This window comes from Glandiceps talaboti, chromosome 4, assembly GCF_964340395.1.
Source record: "Glandiceps talaboti chromosome 4, keGlaTala1.1, whole genome shotgun sequence".
NCBI classification, from domain to species: Eukaryota; Metazoa; Hemichordata; class Enteropneusta; family Spengelidae; genus Glandiceps; species Glandiceps talaboti.
This window is the reverse complement of record NC_135552.1, coordinates 17,311,490-17,333,487: the sequence shown is the minus strand read 5'-3', so window position 1 is coordinate 17,333,487 and position 21,998 is coordinate 17,311,490. Positions and strand designations below refer to the sequence as shown.

Sequence of the window (21,998 nt, the reverse complement as noted above, 5' to 3'; positions counted from 1 at the left end):
TTTCAGGGTGTGTTTAAAAGATTCAATAGAACAATTAGGAGTGATTTTAAAAGGTAGTTCATTCCATAGGATCGGTGCTGCGATGGAAAAGGCGCGGAAACAATATACATTTACATTTACAACTGTTGTGCCAGTGCACGTGGATCCAGCCGGATCCATTATTTATACATTTGACATGTGCAGCGATACTGACGCCCTCTATGGCAGACGAACAAAACTTGCCGAGATCGATTGCGAGCGAGGTCCGCAGTAGAGGTCATTTCCGAGGTCAATCACTGACGCGCATGTTTGCTGTTTTACATGTTACAAGCTCATGTAACTGCTCATGTTACATATACAAATTACAAGTACAAGAGCTCAGCCAGTACTGACTGCTAGCACATGCCACTGATTGTACGCATACGATTTCTTCTCTCGTAAGTTGAGTGGACCATCGAACACAGCACAGGGGACTTCATTTTCAAAAGCTTACTTGTACTACTAGTTGAAACGTTTGGTCAATTTTCGTAAAGTAATTGTCAAAACGAGGAGATATAATTTTGCAAATCAAATTATGAATATTATCATCGCGATCGTGTCATTAATATTATATGTATCAGTCGGAGGGGATACATCGCAGCCAAAACACATTGTCGTAGAGGTTGGCAAAGAAAATGGGCCATTCGAAGTCGAGTGTGATTACTTCAAGTATTTTCAAGTTGAAGTGACAGACCCCTGTAAAGACCTCAGAGTGCAGGTAAGCATATCCGATACAACAACCAGATGACATGCGGGCATGGGGACATATTGTGACAGGGGGATGGAGTCGCATACTCGCGGCATAGTATTTGGCAATTTGATATCAATTTGGACGGTTGAACTGTATGATGACAGACTAGCTGAAGTTTTATCATCTGATTTTAGTGTACAATTTTAAAACATCGACTTATGATGGAGAGATAATTTTAATTATGCTTGATGTAAAAAAGAAAAACCACTTGATTTTTGTATTTGTACAATTTATGATAATTTGATAAAAACTTTTGAGTTGATTAGTTGAGAAGTGTATAATTCAATAATAAATACAAATATTTTTACATCAAGCATAATTAAAATTATCTCTGCATCATATTGTTATCATATTGTTACGTTGAATTGAACGGTTCAAGTTTAATAAATTTAGAGAGAATTATGTCTGAATGCATGCATTTTCTTCTCCACTGTATAAATTGATTTAATATTAACTATTTATGTGTGTCAGTTAAACGTTACTTTTACTCAGTTCATTGGTTTGTTTTTGTCAGTCATAATTTTGAAATAAAGGGCAAAGACTTATCTTTATGAAATGCTGAACATAATTTTAGTTCAATTATTTCAATATAGATTTACCTGTTTTCGCAGGACGGGGCATTTCTAACAATGTAATAACCCAGAGACTTTGCTATCGGACTTGACATTCTGGCCTAATATGTGGTCTAGTCAATGACATTGTCAACCCGGATCAGTAGCCAAGTTACTGGGCTAACAAATGCAAATATCTCTTTGAAACATTTCCTTAAACTTTCTCAAAAGGGTGTGGTTGTTTGTGTGAGAACAATCACGCCTGAAGAACTAAGAAAAAAGAAAAAACCTTTTCTATCCGTATAATGTATACACAAATATAATTCTTGTGAAATGAGGATAAATAATACTTCTCTTCTAACTTTTCATAATTCAGATGAGAGCTCAGAGCTGGTCAAATAATTTCATTTCCCATTAACTGTATAGAGAAGTAGGCGCATTTACCAGTCGACCCCCTGCATTGTTAGACTCACATGTCTGTCAGATCACATGTTTTGAATAAGGGGTCAGTCATGAGTGTCCATTTCCATTAACTGTATAGAGAAGTAGGCACATATAGAGGTCGACCCCCTGCATTGTTAGGCTCACATGTCTGTCAGATCACATGTTCTGAATAAGGGGAACAGTCATGGTCAGTGAGTCTGTTGACAAAGACTGCAGTAATGTAGTTGAAAATGTCAAGTATTTATGGAACAAACAAAAATTAATGAAATATCACAATATAGAGACGTAGAAAGTTGGCATGATTCAACTTAAGATTTTAGAGAAGGTGAAGTTTGAAGCCAAAATCTGTCATATTTTGTTTATTTTTTTAGTCACTGTTGATCTAATAATGTGAATGGCCTTGAGATGTGCATGCTATGGGATTGTATCCTTGCATCAAAATTACAACTTTGAAAAATTAACTCTATTATTTTGTAAGGATGCATTTAGGTCAAAGCATCTATACTGTGTGACCTTTTGACCCCAACAAGTTGTTTATTGGTCAAACCATGACTGTCTATGGTCAAACCATAGACCCTCCACCAACCATTGGTGGGGGTCTGTGGTCAAACACACAAGGATTGAAGGAACTCTGGGTCATCAAACTGTACTGTCTCTGTTAACAACTTTAGTATGCGTTTTCCTCTGTTTTGACACAAAAGAAACAGTTTACGCTGTTGTGATTTTAAAGAACTCACCTAGCATGTCCTTGTGTGCACACTCTATTGGCATTATATGAATGTCACCTTGAAAAGTATGTCATTCTAATGACTTATGTCTGGTATATACTTTATTTTGAGTTATGATAGAAAATGTTAGATTTTATGGAAAATATGGCTGCAGCTCAATCAAAATGGTTAAGGTCATGAAATAAAGTGACAAACTTGTACTCTATAAGTGTCTGACATTTGTATCATTTGTTTGGTTAAATATTGAATTGTGGGTGTCCGAGATGGAATGTTTTTAAATTAGCATAAATTAGCATAAATTAACATCTTGATGTCAATTTGATATGTCTAGACAGTGTTAATCTTTTGATATATTTTGTTTCCCAGATATAAATGAGAATGTTTTTAACTTATTTTCCTTTCTAGTTGTTTGCAGTAGCTACTGCTTTAACTATATTTGATCCTTGAACTACTTTATCTTAGTTCTAAACTCTCAAGTAAATGATAAAAAACTATTACAGATCTATTTTATTGTAATTTGTATTTTGTCGTTGCTATTTGGGTCACAAAGATTAAGTTACATGTTCACACCAAGCATTACAGTTCAGATTTCCATCGCCAGAAAACACTAAAAAATATAGTTATTCATAAATGGGAACGCCAGTCCAGGAAATAAAGGCATGTTTGTAAACTTTGGATCGTAGAAAGTCATTTTATGATTTTACATCACTTTATAAGCAATTGCTGAGAAATACGAAGTGAAGATTATTGGTTATGTTTTGTTTAGTGGCAACCCTTATTAGTGGTCATGTGTTGTTTCATGGGGGCTAACCTCATAAATTTGGAATGGTTGAACACTGCATATTCATGAGTATGGAACACATGCACATTGAATATTCATGAACTGCCTTCCATTGTGTTGCCTAGAAAATTTACATAATTTCCCACACGACTTGATTCAGTATTTTTTCCATACTCAAGAATATGAATAATTTACAACAATTTCCCTTTATTCCTAGAGTGGCATTCTCCTTTGAATATGTTAGCAGGGGAGTCAACTTCTTTAGAGAAGGAAGAATTTGTTGATTTTCCTAGTTATAAATTTTTCACACAAAGAAACTCTTTTACATGTAACATGGTCTATAAACTCTCCAAAGTGTGGTAAGTTTTCTTTCACAGTACAACAATAAATGAATTTCTTTACTAACATTGAAAAGGGGAAAATTGATCTGTCAAATGTCCCTGTGAAGTTGAAAAATGTATTTGATCAAAGCTTGAAAATCATAATAATATTTTATATTATATATTAGAAATTGGTTTTCCACGTGCACTCATAAATAAGAGATGAATAAAATTGAAAACTAATGATTGTTGGAAAGATATTATATATGTAATAAAACATTGCAAAGATAATACAAGTGACATGTAAAAGCAAGAGGAAAAATTAAGATAACACTTAAAAAGATTAACATGTGTTAACAATTGACATGGCACTAAGAAGATTAAAACAACGACAAATAATATGGAAATTAAAATGAATGGTGAATGATCCTAGGATGGGTTTAAAATGTGAATGTGTCTTAGATTGTTTTAATTTTGTCAGCAAGGGCTTTTATTAATAAAAAAATTGATATACATGTACATTAAAAAAAAGTCAGAGCATAGATTAAAATTGTGTTTAAAATGACAAAAGGAGTTAATTGCATTCAACATTTCACTATCAGTGATAAACACAGGCTATCAAATCAATGTACAGGAAATCATGTCACACTCGTCTTTAACTCTGTATTGTGTCCAACATGGGACCTTTGTATGACAAAAGTGACAAGGTTTGAAAGAACTCCAAATATATTGTTTATGCACTGAACCAAAAACAAAGTATATGGTGTAATCTGAAAAGTATAATTACAAAGTGACATGACATGACAGTGAGTGACATGTACAACCTACACTCAATGACCTGTCATTTGTCAAGAGACCCAAATATGTATGCCGAATTTTTGAAATTATAATTCAAATCACCAAAGATATGGGTTGCATGTGGCCAACACTGGCCTCTTGCCATTTGGGTTGATGTTTGAGTCCTGGTTAGGGTTACATTAAATTTGCCATGTTTGTAAGTGAAAAGTGTCGTTCAGTTTGATTCTTCTTGCATTTAATAACACCAAACCCTCACTGAACTTCTAGGGAGTCAAGTTTATAAAAACGTGAAACTGTCCAATGTAAACTTTGTGTTTGAATGTGTTTGATACGCACAGTCTTTCAGTGCACCTTTGATATTTCTGGTGTATTATGAAGAAGCAACCCTACAACCTACCTACATTGTACTTTATGCAGACATAGTAGTCATAGCATAGCAGTCACACTTTTTGCAGTTTTTTGCTGAATACCTAAAAGTTTACATTTTGATTTTTTTTTCTGAAGGTCATTAGAAGTCAAGGTGAACCAGATCTGTATGTGTCTAGGTATCCAGTTTTGTATCCCACAGAACGAAGTCTAGCATGGTCATCTTACGACTGGGGACATGAGAACCTGACAATATCTACCTGGGATCCTAATTTTGAAGCTGGTACATACTATATTGGTGTACATGCATTCTGCAGTGAAGAGGTGCATACTGGTGACGAAAGTAAGTACTATAAGTAATATAATCACATACACAGTATCTCTTCCTATGTAATTCAATGGAAAACACACGTCAAACCCATGCAATAATTTTCCATATCCAATTTCCATGGCACACGTTTTCCCAAATACGGTAAGTAGCATGTTTGTCAACACCCGTTCGCTCAGTGATTCGGTTTCCATTTTTTGTCAATATCTTTATGTTTGTTAGCATAAAATAATGTTTCACAATCAAGTCATGTGGTTATGGGATTCAAATGATGTTTCTGTGCCACTACATAGTATATATGATGATAAACCCATTATGGCCAGGATATGAGTTTTGCGAACCTCAGTAGAATGACTTGCAGGCCCTCCTATAGAGTTGGGCCCTTCCACGGTACAACCTTGACCACAACACCCACATTCAGACTGTAAAGATTACTTCCTCATACTACTTGATCATTACTTGTTCTAAGAGATCTGCATTTTTTGATGGGGCCTATAGAACAACTGTGTCCCTATAGTCTGGCTGCCAACGCGGTCTCTAACTAAACCACATATGAGTGGAGTTGTAAATCGTAACGATAACTGTACAGGAACTAGACTACTGTGTCCCCTCATTACAACAGTATAAATCAGGTTTAAACTAGGGAGTCTAACTGATTCCCAAGTTTAAACTAGGGAGTCTAACTGATTCCCTATTCCTAACTGCAGTGTAATACCTAACCTCAGTCTGATATATAATATGGCTTGATTACTTTATTTACCTCTAGTTCTACCATATATACTTTCGTTTGTTTTCGATGTTATTGGTCTGGGTCAGAGATGTGGGCACCTTCTTCAAATAGACCGTACCCTAATCCTGACTTGCAAACATAAAACATAAAACCTGAAATGAACTCTATGAACTCACTACAGTTATGCATTCTAAAACTGACCACTTGGTCAACATAGTGTCATGTCATATACTGAAAGAACATTAGTGTATACTTGACATAAACATCACATTCTGATTCTGATTCTAATTCACAAAGTCTGGTCAGGTCATGCAAATGTCATGGGAAATAACCGAGAATAAATAACACAGAAATGGTGAAATATTGACAGTAATGTCAAGTAAAGTTTGTTGATCAACAATGTCTTGACTTAAATTTGATACTGTTAATGTTTTTGCTGCAGGTAGTTAGTAAAAGTGAGTAGGTAAAATCTACCAGATTTAAGTTATATTACTTCCCAGTGAAATGTTTGGTGCAATATAAGTGAAAATAATCCAGTTGTACCTGGTTTCTCTTATTCTGTTCTGGGCTTCTCTAGCTAAAGCACCATCACCGGGGATGTAGCTAATATTAAAAGTAGCAAGTCAAATTGGAAAAGGCTGTAATACCTGCAAGGGAGAAACATGAATCTGCCCAATAGTGGATATATAGTGGTTGAAACAAAGAATTTTTAAACACAAATTCCTGAAAAAGTGGCAGGCTAGAAATTGTGAAGTATAGCCAGTTGTTTTTGCCTGCTACTGGCCCTTATCTACATCATGGAATTCGCAGTGACACTTTTTAGTTTCTATGTACTTCATAAAGTTTGTGTAATATTTGTAGATCAACATTTATATCATGTAACAATGTTTTCCATTTTCCTTCATAATACAGATTCCATATTTACATTGTTAGTCGAGAGTATCCCCACTGAGCACCCAGAACTAGATGATGTGAGTGGTCAAACTGTGCAAGGGACTCTGCTGGCAGAAGGCTACCATTACTATCGTTTCTGTGTTCCCAAAGAGTGTGTGTCAGTTAACGTTAGACTAGAAAACTGCATGGATGCTAGTAAATGTCCAACAAGTTATTCGTGGCCAGAGTTGTTGGTATCGTGGTCCATTCCAAAGCCAAATATAAAAGACCATTCATGGAAATTAGCATCAGTAGTACGGCGTACTATTTCACTTGACCCATCTGATCCTAACTTCCGCACTGGACATTACTATATTGGTGTTTACGGCTGGTGTACCCCTGCAGAGCACTGCCCAGACAAATCAACATGTGGTCCATGTGAATATGCAAATAATGCAAACTATTCATTGAGTGTAGAAATGGATGATATTTTACCTCAACATTGCACCCCAAAGACTGTCATTTGTGATATCTCAGCAGCTGACATTGTGTTCATTGATATTGTGTTATTGGCAGTATTAGCCATACTGTCAATCAGTTCTTCTCTTCCTACCAGTATTATCTAGTTATGACAGATATAGACTGTCAACTAGATCCAGAAATTAGCTTCTGTTCATTGTATTGATAATGCATAACAAAATGCTGTTATTACTGTGAAAGTTTGTAAAGCCAAAAAAAAAATGTTTAGTTCCGGTAACCTGACTCAACCTAGTATTTCATTGCCGACCTTAAACTTTTTTTTTAGGTAAATCAAAAAAAAATTATTGAAAAATTGAAAAAAATTGCAAAGTCGCGGAAGAAATAGTGAGATTTAAGAAGTCATCGCCTCATATGATAAAAAACAACATGGCAGAATACAGCGTATCACACGACGTCTTCTGTGTATCGTTCAGAAAGTGCTATCACATTGATGATTTAAAAGAAAAAAATTCTACCTACCCACCCTATTTCGAAATTGGGCATTATTGGAACCACACATTTTTTTGGTTTGGCCTAATACAGCTGATAGTGTGCAACAAGTGTTTTTTATTAGAAAGGTCACCCCAAAAATTAACACTGCTATTAGACATACTTATACAAATAATCTCAAGTACAGAGAAGAGTATTTTTTTTCCACATTCAAACTTAGTTTTTTGTGTTCAAAATAGGAATTAGAATGCATTTAAAGACAATAGTATTCTAGAAAGTTAGGCACTTCTGCATATTGATCAATTAATAACTCTAAGGGATGATCGCAAAATGTTGGACAAACAAACGTTTACAAGTGTGACATCAAACATTTATATACGATGTAAACCATGATATGTGTAAAAACATGATAGTAAACATGAAGTTCCAGCCTTATGAACCTGTTCACTGAGATGATGGTAAAACACCTCAAAATACTACGGGAAGCTACTTATCAACATCTCAGTAGTAAATACAGAAGCTGTTATCATTAAAGGCGTGAAAGTTTGGTTAAAAGTGCGAAAATGAAGTTCAGCAATCGCATTGATGCCAGACTCCCTCCCCCTAAGGGAACAGAGTTCACTTACTGAGCTTGTATGACATGTGTGCGATTGTCCCTAAGGTACATATACATCTCGATTTGCCAAAAAGTTTTTTTTTTAAAGCTTCTATGCAATAATTGCCTATAAGTGTTGCATTTGTAGCATTTAGACATAACCTTTAGTAAATAGATTATTTATAAAAGCCTTCCTTGTCTGTAATAAAAGTAATGTTTCTATCTGTGAAACATTTTAGTGGTGTATTTAGGGATTGGGTATGCTGTGATTGGATAGGGGTTAAGAATGGTGAATAAGTTGAGGAGTCAGTAAAATAGTGAATGAGTTAATGAGTTAGTAAAAATAGTGGAAAATTAAACGATGTGTCTTCATATATGCATAAAAAAGAACAATGAAGATATTTGTTTTGTATTCATCAAAAAATAGCCTGACCGAGGATTTCATAGCATTGCTGTTGGAAATGATGACAGTCATGATGATGAATTGACTGTGTACCACCAAAGAAACGTGTCATAAAAGAATTTATTACAATTTAACAGTTAAATAGTTATAAATAATTGTGTTATTTAGTCAATGAGGACAAAGAAAATAGTTGCAGTAGGGTTAGTGTATCTGTGTATTTCATTTGTAGAGTAGATGTCAGGAATGTTACATATAAAATCAGTGGAATTGCACTGATAGAGCAAAGAGGCGGCCATCAAGACGAAAATGTAAACATGTATCATGAAGGTCAATTCAAGCAAAAATACAGAGGTAAATTAACAATGAATGATTAGCCGACATCTACATCGGATTTTAATCAGATTGTGATAGAACCTGTCATTGCTTAATTTCTTTGCATGTAGCTCTCCTCATACCTGGTTATAGAAATGGCACCACACTTTGAAATAAGTGCATGGCATTAAAGTATTTAGGTTGCATTATTGGATAATTAGACGAGTAGAATAATTCACTAACCCCCCCCCCCCCCCCCCACCACCACCACCACGTACATACGTAAACAGACTTTATAAGGAACTAAATAGTAGATTTCCAAGCAGGACTAGTAGATTTCAATTTCCACTAGTCCTGGTCTAATAGATTTTGACAAGAATTTTTAACCCCTGACATTGCATGCTGTGTTGGCCGTAAGATCTCATCACGCCATCAACGGGTAATCATGCTGGAGAATTCACCGAGATAAATTCATACGATCTCATCACTATTTCATTCTCAATCAGAATTGAAAATCTTTTTTGTACTTCGTTGCACTCCCATGTTTTTCTGTTTGCTGTGAAAGCATGCATGGGAAGGTCACCAGTGCAGTCAAACCAGGTCAGCTTCAACTTCTGGGTCAAATTACCCCTATTTCTACCGAAAATTCTGGAATGGACCGTTACACAAAGACTTTGCCTCGTTTTACTATGGTCATTTAAAGCACATAAGAATTCATCTTTTTGTGAAATTTGAGATGTCAGTTGAGGTTTACATTTTTACAGTGTATAAAATGGTGGACTCTAGTTAAAGTTACGGCGAGGTGAAAATACGCCAAACTCAACTTTTGCAGAAGCAGATATGTACAATGTGTCATCCATAGTTCAGAAGCTATGGTTTTCAGGTTTATAACTAAAATTATTGTTTTATTTTTGAATATGTACAGTATGATCTGTCTGTAAAGTTTTGGTTATTTTTTAAATTTTTTTACAATATAAATGTACAATATTGTCAACAATATCACTATGAAGTGGATATGTACATATTAGTTTTAAAGTATTGGGAATCAAAAAACCCCAATGTCAAAATATTAAGGATGATTTGTCACGGATAGAGTTTGTGATATTCAGAAATCCTAATGTGATTTAACAGCAAATACAAGAATGTCGATTAAAGACACAATACGTAATTTCTTGATAGAAATGTAATTTTTTTCTGTTCTTTTTATCAATATAAAACTATAAACAGTCCCATTACTGATTTGCATAATTTTCATATTACTGATTAATATTTGACAATAAAGTTCTGAGTGAATTTTGCATAACTTCTGTGTAAGATTTGAATTTCATCGTTGATGTAAATTGTTATGACATGTATTAAACACAAACTTGTGATAAAGCAGTCACATTTATTTTAGCATTCCACACACTATATCAATATGATTTATCCTACATGGTCTATAAACACAAGCAGAAGCGACTGCTATTGCAGTGTATAGTAATCCTAAATTTTTGACTGACATTTTCAAGTGGAACGACCCCCTCCCCCTCGCAAATAATCCTATATGCTGTATCCCTAGCTTTCGATCTCATCGATGAAACGTCTATCAAGTGCGCCCTCAAGAGGCAGCGCCTTCGTGATGTACGCTGGGAAATATTTGACAGGCTAAGATGGCGACCTACACTCGATGAATATATGTTGTTGATGTTATTACTTTGTGATTGTCTTCTGTTTGCAATACCATGTCGACGTTTGACGCACTATGGGAGGACAGAGATGTCCGTTTTGATATAAGTCCCCAGTAAGTAATTGATTCAATTTTATATCTGATATCATTATATTTGCACACAGACTAAAATTTCTAGCCATTCAACATCAATGGTTCACTAACAGTAACACTGTTAGTTACCACAGAAACGTACACATTTAACTAAAATTGGTATTTATAAATTATAACAAGTTATGTAAACAGAATTGCGAGTAAAAACGCAAAATATAGGAAAGAAATGTAACACTGTGGTTGAAATCCTCGTACTAACTATAGCAATTCTCGACGGGGACATTCATAATCATAGGCTCTGAATCAAAAGTAAATTTACTTGATTATTCCACAAAAGTGTCTGTCTCTGTTAGTAGTGGTGTAAATTTAACATACTGATATACCGAATAATGATGTACTTACACGTAATGCTCGTTACCTGAACGTACTTTGTATGTTTTTGTTTAGGAGGCCTCAGGGTTCCCCATAGATATATTTTATTCTTAGATCATAGATGGGTTTCATAACTGTGACCAGGTGAAGGAAGTATGAGTTATAAAAGGGCTCTTGTCACTACAGACAAAGATATGAACATATAATAGTTGCTGATGAGTTTTATTTCATAAAGGCATGTGCAATTTAATCTTTTTTCTTCACTTTAGGCAGATGAAAACTCGTTCTGGTGAAACACTTATAGACAAATTGGATTCTGTGGAAGATACAAAAGGCAATAATGGAGACAGAGGTAGGTACTAAGATATGTCACTGACTGTTAACACAGTATTGTACATGTGTGTGTTCACATATAGTTGTACATCATACAGTGTGATGGTGTTCATACATAGCTGTAATGTCCATACACTTTTTTTTTACAGTTTGATGTGTTCACACATAGCTGTCATGCCATAGAGTGTAATAGTGTTCCCATATAACTGTAATGTCATACAGTGATACAGTGTGATAGTGTTCACATCCCACATAACTGCAGCATGTGCACATGTTCACACTGTGTTCACATATAGCTATAATGTCATACAGTGAAGTGTTTACACATCACTACATCATACAACTGTGATAGTGTTCCCACATAGCTGTATTTTCTAATAATGTGAGTGTTTACACATAGCTGTATTTTCATATAATGTGAGTGTTTACACATAGCCGCTTAATGTCATAGTGTGATAGTGTTTACACATCATTACATCATACAACTGTGATAGTGTTCCCACATAGCTGTATTTTCAAATAATGTGATTGTTCACACATAGCTGTATTTTCAAATAATGTGATTGTTCACACATAGCTGTATTTTCATATAATGCGAGGGTTCACACAGCTGCTTAATGTTATAGTGTGATAGTGTTCACACATCACTACATCATACAACTGTGATAGTGTTCCCACATAGCTGTATTTTCATATAATGCGAGGGTTCACACATAGCTGCTTAATGTCATAGAGTGATAGTGTTCACACATACTGTAGCTGTTATGTCAATACCGTGTGATAGTATTCACACACACCTTGCATTCCTAGTATTTTAAGATGTACACTATCTACATCGTAGATGTTCAAGACTAAATATTGGCAATAACTTTTAATGTACATGTACTTTATCATTTTATGTCAAAATTCCGAGAACTACCGTTTTGATTATTAAAACTTTATCACAGGATACACATGAGTGGATGGCCAACAATCCCATATACAAAAACACAAACACAATACAATACAATAAAAATTCCTATACCTTAAAATCATCTTTGAGTGTAAAAAAGAGCCTGAGGATTATAAACATGAGAGTAGATACCACTGTTCAATTGTATTTGTCAGCATCAAGAAAACCATTTCAGTGCCAAGGGAAACTATACATTTTTTTGTACCAGTTTTCAAAGAACACAAAAAGTTACCTCACTAATTTGGATTGCCAAGTGCATTTTTTATTTACATACATCACAGTGTCTTCATGGTGTGACATAAATATTACATTTTCAATGCAATCTATCATCTTATGATTGCTACATGTATGTTTCATGACATTTCCCTTACTACATGTATATATAAACCCGTATCTAAACTTTAATACAGGCTATGTAAAATTTGTAAGCAGCATTAAAGCAATCTAAAAGTTTCATTTTCACCTCAATCTGTCATCTCATGATTGCTAGTTTTAAGATATTTCCCTTGCTGTCTAAAACTTGCTTTCCTACTTGATTCGCGTCAACTTATGTAGGAACAAGGTATATTTCTGCATCCTCTGCACTGATGGGTTATGGATACCCCCAATATGATGCTTCTTATAACTCAGCAGGTGGGTACAGACAATGATTAAAGTATGTAAATGCTGCTATGACCCAAATAGGCGTAAACACTGAAATAAAGTAAAAGGGCCATGGTTCAATTAAAGATGTTTGCATTCTTGTCTTAACAATTAAAAAATAGAATATAGTTAAATGAATTAGCTGTACCTGAAAAGAACAAAATATCGATAAACAACATGTGCGATAATTTGAATATTGTCTAATTATCTAATACAGTAAGCGTAACACAGTAATAACAGAAAGTTCCATTATACTCCAGTGCTGATGTAGGTACTTTGAACTTGTGCTGATATTACAGTGTTTCTGTTGCACTTTCTCTTGCTGTGCTCTTGAAAGTATGGCTGCAGAGAACATGGCAAGCTTTCGTGCAAATACCCACACTTGCTTTCGTGTGTCCTGTGGTTCTGTCATATCATGCACCTTGAGATTATTTTTATGGAGCAGCAAATTCACAAAGGTCACATGATTTAACTAAAAATTGTGAGCTGTGAATGCATTAGTCTGTAAGATACACCATGATGGGGCACCCTCACACAACAGTGAGGGTGAGTGACATGATGTATTTTACAGTCTGTGAATACATATGGCTGGGTTCTTGCATCATGGGAAACAAGTGTTTATTATACATGTATCAACAGACCACCAAAACTAAGTAATTGAACAGGGATGTTTATACTGGACACACTTTGGTTCATTCCATGTTTCTTTTAAGTTGTCAACTTGACCATTGTTCAAAGTCGATTGTATATGTAGCTCACAAGTAAAAGTAGTACAATACAATTACATATACATATACATACATTTCTGATCATACAAGGCAATGTAATCATTACATTACATGTAATGCACAGTTTTGTTGTGTGTTTGATTGAATCACCCGATACAAGGCTATGCGTTCCTAATTCTAATAACTATCTATTGACAAACCTTGATTTCCTACATACAATGTATGTATGTATGTCATCATAATCAGTGTTAACACACCATAGATTATCCCCATTTTAACTACATGTAATAAATGCTACATCAAGACTAATTATTTATCAAAGTCTGTGGATTTGGCAAGCTGTCTTTGATGTACTTTTATGCCATACAAAATTAGCATACATTATTAACAGGATTTTTTCCTTCAGATTGACAATTGATATATGTTTATGGATAATTGTATTCTATAAGGTTCCCCTTGACGGGGGCACCCTCATGCCTCAAGTCAACCCTAGACTTTGACTAGTTTGAGGCCTGGCACGACTTGTATTTTACAGACTACCGGTAGTATAATTGATAATTACTAAAAATGTTGACTCTAACAGACTCATGAGAAAGTTAAAACAAAGTAAACAAATATTTGTACTGATAAAGTAGCAAATGACCTAAGGTTTTTATGAGTGTTCTCCTCAGAATTTTTTTTTTTACCAAGGGGCTCAGAGACCTGTAACACCTTTTGTATTTGGCATTTCTCTCCAATGTCCATGATTGAAGTCAAGGAAAAGATCATGACCTAGGGTCTGGTATCTGTTTTGATATCATCTTTGCATAAAATGAAACATACAGATACATTTTTTGTAGTTTGGAGTATTGGTTTCATTTTGCCATGAGAGTGTTTAGTATCCGTGTCACTTTGTGTTAGGGAGACCACTGGAATTTTAATCCAAAGTCAATAATTGACCTTTTCTGAGTTTTAGCATTCTGGTTTTAATATTTAAATTTCTTGTTCATTTGTTGTATTTTCAGGTCGTTTATTGGTCACCAACCTAAGAATTATTTGGCATTCACAGACCCTACCAAGAGTTAACTTATCTGTAGGTTACAATTGTATTGTTAATGTCACAACAAGAGTTGCTAATTCCAAGTTACGTGGACAGACAGAGGCTTTGTATATACTTACCAGATGTAATAATACCAGATTTGAGTTCATATTCACAAACCTGGTTCCAGGAAGTCCTCGACTATTTACATCAGTTATAGCAGTGCATCGGTAAGTCTTATACAGTGTGTGACTGGTTAGCTTGTCACCATACCATTAGTATTCATATATCTTGTACATGTACAAAGTAGCCTACATTGTAGGAGAGATATGTTGAAGAGTGCTCCCAGTGTCAGTACGGTTACAATGAAATACAGATATAACGAACTGAATAACCTAGTCCCAAGGTATTCATACTAACGAGGTTTGACTATATGTGTTTTCAGTTCTGATGTGACTAGCCATATCTCTATTGTCTATGGACTAGCTAACTGATGCACCCATGTAAGTAGCAGTGAGACTCGGAGTATATTGTGCACAAATCAATAAGTTATTGTTTACTTGCTTGAATTCTCAGCTCAGTGACAACTAAGAATACACTAATGGTGTATGTTGTATGTTTCCATTTAGTGCTTACGAGACAACCAAGATGTACCGTGACTTAAAGTTGAGAGGAGCACTAATAAACAACAAACAATTAAGACTTCTACCACAGGAACAAGTATATGATAAAGTCAATGGTGTATGGAATTTATCTAGTGACCAGGTAAGTACTGTAAGTGTAGGTGTTTCAGGACTGGATTTATTTTAGCTGAATACATGCAAAAAGTATTTTCCATGGATATTAGTCCCCTTTATGAGTGGTCATATTTCTACTTGCCACTGTTGAGAAATGTGTCAACAACAGTTGCACTGAATACAGTGATCCGATTGGCTACATTACTTAAATGTAAATGTTAAAGTTTTTAGTGTCTACTTTCCCCATGTACTGTTGTCCAATTGAAGTGTGCCTCACACATCCTTAATTGCCATTCTCCCAAAATTTTCATACGCTACTAAAAATAAATATATTTACAATACCACAGACAAGTGAGACACAGATGAGCAATGGGCCCTCTCCCATTGTCCAAACGGTAGTCTCGAGTTACAGTGAGTAAACTTACTTGTCTGTGACAATACTTGACAGTATTACAGTGTTTTAACAGGAAGAGTGTCAGAGCTCATTTCCTGAAGACACTGTCACATTCAGTAACTTTCACTTTTCTGTGATTTGGCCCTAAATCATTAGATTCCTAGCACTATAGATAGTAAAGTATTAGTAGAAATCTCAATATAAGAGAGAAAGACACCTACATATAGTGAAGACAAAGAACCAAATATGTTAATGATAAAGACAAGTTGACTAACTTCATTTTCATTTTCTCTCATTGTAAGGGTAACCTTGGAACATTTTTCATAACCAATGTACGATTGGTTTGGCATGCAAATATGAATGACACCTTTAATGTCAGTGTACCATATTTACAAATGGTAAGTTTTAGCCATCTTTCTTTCACTCTGCTGTTGGAAAGTTTATCTATGTAAGTATATGTTATTTGCCAAATACCGTTCCATATCTTGCTGCGAGAGGTAATTTTTCCGGTAATAACGGAGAGCCGGAGGCGAGCCGTTATACCGGAAAAATTAACTCGAGCAGCAAGATGTGGAACAGTATTTGGCAAATAACATACTTATACGTCACCTGCGACGATGAATTAATTTTTGAATGTCTAAAAATGCTGTTTCATTTTAAAATAAAATCACTTCCGCGTTATACTGTTGAGCGTAGTATCATGCACCACTCCGATAACTGCAATGCGGTTGTTTACACGTCAGCCTTAACTTTATCATCCAATCAGAGTGCGCGTTTGCTCAGTAGTATGACGTATTGTTTACTATTTGCATATCACTCAGCGATATTTTCAAACTTATAACCATCAGCTGAAAAATGAGTGCGTCTTTGTTTTGCGTACTGTATTCCATTAAATGTACAAAAATGTTCGTGATATGCTTTCTTGTTCTAGTTAGGCAAAAACTGCACCCTCTGTGGTGGTAATTTTCATATCCTTCATAAATTTAGGAATTCATGTTTACGATCGCGTGACGACCGCGAGTTCGCCGTCACTGGACTTTCGCCGTTCTGTGTGGAATTTTTGGCTTTTTCCCTGTAACATGAAAAGTACAGTTCAAAGACTTGTTACAATTTATACAACGGTGATATTTTGTTCGGTTGACAACAAATTTGGCATTGGAAATGCTGGTTATAGCTGTATTTCTAGTTGTCTGCTAGATTTGTTTACAAGGGGACGTGCAGTGATCACGTGATACAACAAGCAAAAATACGGCTGTTGGTGAAAAATACGCCTGTGTATCTGCAGGGCTCTCGACCAATCAGAATGCGAGATTGGTGACAGGTGACGTATAATGAATTATATGAACTCACTTTGAAGTCAAATTAACAATTTTGATATTAATATTAACTTGGATTGATGTGTATGTTGTCTGTTTGTAACAGACTATATTCTCTGTAACTGTGCAAGTGAGGTAAAACAGGTTTACTGCCTGGAGCCACTTCTGAAGTCTTCTTTCACCAGAGAGTAGAGGAAGTATAAAAGGGCTGTTGTGTCACCATGGTCCATGCCAGGGGTAATAATTGTGAGTGCCTTGAACTCTCAGGAGAAAAGGCAAATTATAAATACACATTATTATTAATATCACTTATTTCAGACAAAGTTGGAAGCAGTGATGAATCAGTTGTATTCTTTGTGAAATAAATGCTCAAGTTAATGTTCTGCTTATTTTTCTTTTGTCTTTAGAGGACTGTAAAGATCCGAGACTCCAAATTTGGTCTGGCCTTAGTCTTAGAAACATCAGTACAGGTAAGGTTCATGCCATGCAAATTTTGGCTGAAAAAATGACTTTAGTGTTGATTGTTTGCAACTGAGAAATCTGTGAAAGAAAATGAGTGGATTGATATGATTGAAGGTGATACATTGCAGCTCACTTTTGCTACCTGAATAAATTTGGCCAAATGGCAGTAATATTAAGCAAAAATTAATACATTTTATATTATCAGATATGCATGAGCTTTGACCATGACCTTCAGGTCAGCTATCAATTTTACAAAATGAACTTTTGAATTAACATTCAAGGTAAAGCATACAGTTTTGAAATTATTGTTCCACAAATGCAAGAAAAGTTAAACATAGTCAATCCATAGAACATTTCAAGTCGATAATTCTATGTTACTATTTTTTTTTTGATAGAGTGGTGGTTATGTACTAGGCTTCAGAATAGATCCTGTAGAGAAACTCCAAGAAGTAGTGAAAGAAATCCAGAGTCTACATCGCGTTTACAGTGCTAATCCAATCTTTGGTGTGGAATATGAGACAGAAGACAGACCACAACATTTGGAAGAACTAACAGTAGAACCAGTCTTTGATGCTGTAGAGATTGTGAATGATGATGACCAATCAGATGCTTTTGCTGTGAGTACAGGACAGTTTTATTGAACAATACTGATTATACCATGCACAATACAGGTTTGAACAGAAAATATGGATATATATACCGAGTCATTTATATCACGGCAATTTAGTGTCTACGTTACTGGTTCTGTGTTTCTTGAAATATGAATCAAGGCCCATTATTTTTTCCCAATTTTTGTAAACCATTGCTTGAATAAGTATAGTTATATTGCTCTCCCAAATTTTTCTTCATTCATTCATTCATTCATTCATTCATTCATTCATTCATTCATTCACTTATGGCCTTAAGGGTTTGTGACTACTCGTCTAGTTACTTGTAGTGACAACACATCACCTGTAAGGTCACTCGTATTTTTCTTGGCTGAATGAAGACAAATAGTAAGTACAAAGTACATACTGATAATCAGGATGATGGGGTTCCCTAGCAGTCCCTAGATAAACAAATTATTAATCTGTGTTGTGGCTGTTTCTCAATTATCATTGTGAAAGGTAGGAAGTTGTGGGTACACTGGGTACTCTCCTGAAATGGGTATTACCTAAAAGGAGCTATTGAAATCAACCATATTTGTGTATATGCAGATTTGCTAGTCTCTAGTGATTTGCACAGGTTTTTTTTTTGTTATTCAAAAAGTAATTTCATTCAAACATTGTATTGTATTTTGATGTGATGGTATAAGGGTTACATTTGTAAGATTAGTGCTAGCTCTCAACTATTTAGAAATATCTGGGCAACTAGAGTGCAGAAAAACCCAAATAAATTGAGTGCTCATATGTGGAGGTATTGGTGTTTTGGAGATGAACCTTCCTGTAATTTAACATGCCAAATATGATATAACAGTTCACTTGAAAAATGGGATTAAGAAAACACCAATAGTTGATTGTCATTAGAAAAATAGTTGTATGTATATTATTATAAAATTGTGTTGAAAGTACCACTGTATACGTAACATCAGTGTCAAAAGAACATAAAATAAAATATTATGTTGAAAATACCACATCAGTGTCAAAAGAACACAAAATATTACATTGAAAGTACCACATCAGTATCAAAAGAACAAAATATTATGTTGAAAGTACCACATCAGTGTCAAAAGAACAAAATATTATGTTGAAAGTACCACATCAGTGTCAAAAGAACATAAAATATTACCAAGATTTCAGTAAGAAATGATGTTTATCCATTTAGAATGAGCTAATTTACTATACTGTGTATGTCATGATTTAGTATGGTGGAAAACAAGATGAAGTTACTATTTTAGTAAAAAGTGTGATTTTTTCCCCCATACAGGCCTACTTTGCTGATGGAGACAAACAAAAAGACCGTCCACCTGTATATTCTGAAGAATTGGGACTTGCAATAGAGAAGCTGAAAGATGGTTTCACCTTATCAGGACTATGGGAAGTCATTGACCACAAGTCATCCTGAATGTACTAAATTCTGAACTCTTTACCTCAAAGTCTTAGCCTCTGTATATGTACCATTAAAAGAGTAATTTTATACCAGTCATGTAACAAAAAGATGGGGTGACAATAGTCAAAATATTTATTAGTTCTGTTAAAGCAAAATGCAATGTACATGCATTGTACTTTAAGGTACAATGCACCTTGGGAGCCAAATTTTTTTGAAAATCAATACTATTCAAACTTCACCAAACTTTGCCATATGACAGATAGGTCCTGAAATAATAAAAAGAAATGTAGAGGTTCACCATCTTGTTTTCAAGGGAACAGACAATCTTTTATTCTCACCACCCCTCCCAATACATTGTACAGCGTTAGCACAGCTAGTATTTGGCAGCCATTATGTATGCTAATGGTGACCCCGGAATTTAACTGAGGATTGGTTGGATTCTCTTGAATAAAGTAACAGTTTAAAGTTTCAGACTTTAGTTCTGAGGTACATATTCTGTGACAGTGGAACAATATTTTGGGAAATGTAACCTTTCATAATATTAAATGGAATCATAGTTGATTTTTATCAGGATTTATTTTCTACACTGGTATCACCCTTCAAAACAAAATATACCAAGCAAAGAATGAAACACTGTCTACCCCTGTTACACTAATTATGTGTATATATATAGTGCAAATTGAAGCATCAAACCTTAGTATTGCATTCTCTCTCTCTCTGTCTCTGTCTCTCTCTCTCTCTCACACACACACACACCCAAGGTATATTGTTGACATTCATAAATTTATTGATAAAGATAATAAATTCTGTGACAGTCTTTACAACATAGGTGTAACATTAGGACTATACATATCATACAGTTGAGTTTCATGTAGTGTAAAACAATTTGACCAACAAATAATTCTCTAGACTCAAACTTGCATACTACACGACTTTTAAAAATGGTGATAGTGGTCAATAAACTGATGTAGAATGTATTGATATCTGTTAACAATGGTGACAGTGGTCAAGAAACTGATATAGAATGTAATGTTATTTGAGTGTACATGTATCAAGCTTATAGCCCTAATGGAAATGTATTGTAAATATCACAAGAAAATGACTTTATAATTTTGTCATGTGTAATGGTGTGAAGCTGTCAATAAACAGTATAAATTGTTTTGAATAAAATATGTTGTATTGACATCCATGTAATACTTGAGGTGGCTGAATTAATTGTGCATTTAACCAAATATGGGGACACACTCAAAGTGAAGAGGGGTGCCAATAATGACCTCTTGTCTACAAGAATGAAAGAAACAATTTGCCCAATTAATATAAGTAATAAACCAAAATGGGTGGATACAATCAGATTTATACTATAGACATTGAGTGTGAAATTCAAATGACTTTGTTGAAGTTTAAGCCCACCCTTTTATATATTGTTGCTGTATGTATGTATGTATGTATGTATGTGCATGTGTGTGCATCATATGGCAGGCAAGGGCCCTGCAGTGTTGTTAGAACAGAATTTATCAAATTATAAAACAGCTTCATTTTAAATACTAAAAAGAGGCCTGTTCCTGTTAAAACAAACAAAAGCAAACCAAAAACCAGTGACCCTATCAATCTAGCCTTTCCGAACAAACTAACCCTTTGTTTCTGTAGCTCTATGCAGTCACACTCTAGATATAGGGGGTCAGGCTTTAAAGGGTCAAATCACATGAATGCCTTTCAAAAATAACGTGAAGAAAAATAAATAGGATAAACCCAATAATTTGAATAATAAATATAGAAAACGGAACATATGGAGTTTGCGTTGTTGTTTCAGTATGTAGCAGCAATATCATGGATTATGGAGGCAGTCAGAAATAAACTATATCATGTGAGGAAATGTGGTAGTACAATTCATAAATGTAATCTGTAAATGATGTACCCGGTATCTTGAATGACTTCAATAAGGATCAAAAAAACATTTTACTTGTTCCTGCAAACTTTGTCTGTACATCAGTGAAATTGCCAGTAAATTGTACAGTGTGAAGGTATGAAGACTGAACAATCTAGCTTTCATAATAGGAATGTAATTAAAAAGATGCAAATTCATTTAGCACCCACTATCAATATATTCACCACACTTCATGACACTCTTAACAACAATGAAAGTAGAAAATATGTCTGCTAATTGGCAGATAAAATTTAATTATGTAAATTCCTCATAATTATGCAAGTTATTTATCCTATCTTTTTTGATGAATCACTCATACATGGTATTATCAGTGTATACACCACACTGCATGGCATTTGGAAAACA

General features: G+C 34.7%; 2 protein-coding genes across 2 annotated transcripts; both read left to right on the top strand.

The window, feature by feature from the left end:
- Positions 1-287: 287 nt before the first annotated feature.
- On the top strand, positions 288-7,314 carry LOC144434254 (uncharacterized). Its single transcript, XM_078122707.1, has 3 exons — positions 288-736; positions 4,896-5,100; positions 6,728-7,314. The coding sequence occupies exons 1-3, from the start codon at positions 554-556 to the stop codon at positions 7,312-7,314; spliced, it is 975 nt and encodes a 324-aa protein (XP_077978833.1). The 5' UTR covers positions 288-553.
- Positions 7,315-10,609: 3,295 nt separating this feature from the next.
- LOC144433647 (BBSome complex member BBS5-like) lies at positions 10,610-20,840 on the top strand. Its single transcript, XM_078121991.1, has 8 exons — positions 10,610-10,747; positions 11,368-11,450; positions 14,758-15,001; positions 15,401-15,536; positions 16,205-16,300; positions 17,626-17,688; positions 18,076-18,297; positions 19,586-20,840. The coding sequence occupies exons 1-8, from the start codon at positions 10,689-10,691 to the stop codon at positions 19,721-19,723; spliced, it is 1,041 nt and encodes a 346-aa protein (XP_077978117.1). The 5' UTR covers positions 10,610-10,688; the 3' UTR covers positions 19,724-20,840.
- The last annotated feature ends 1,158 nt before the right edge of the window (positions 20,841-21,998 follow it).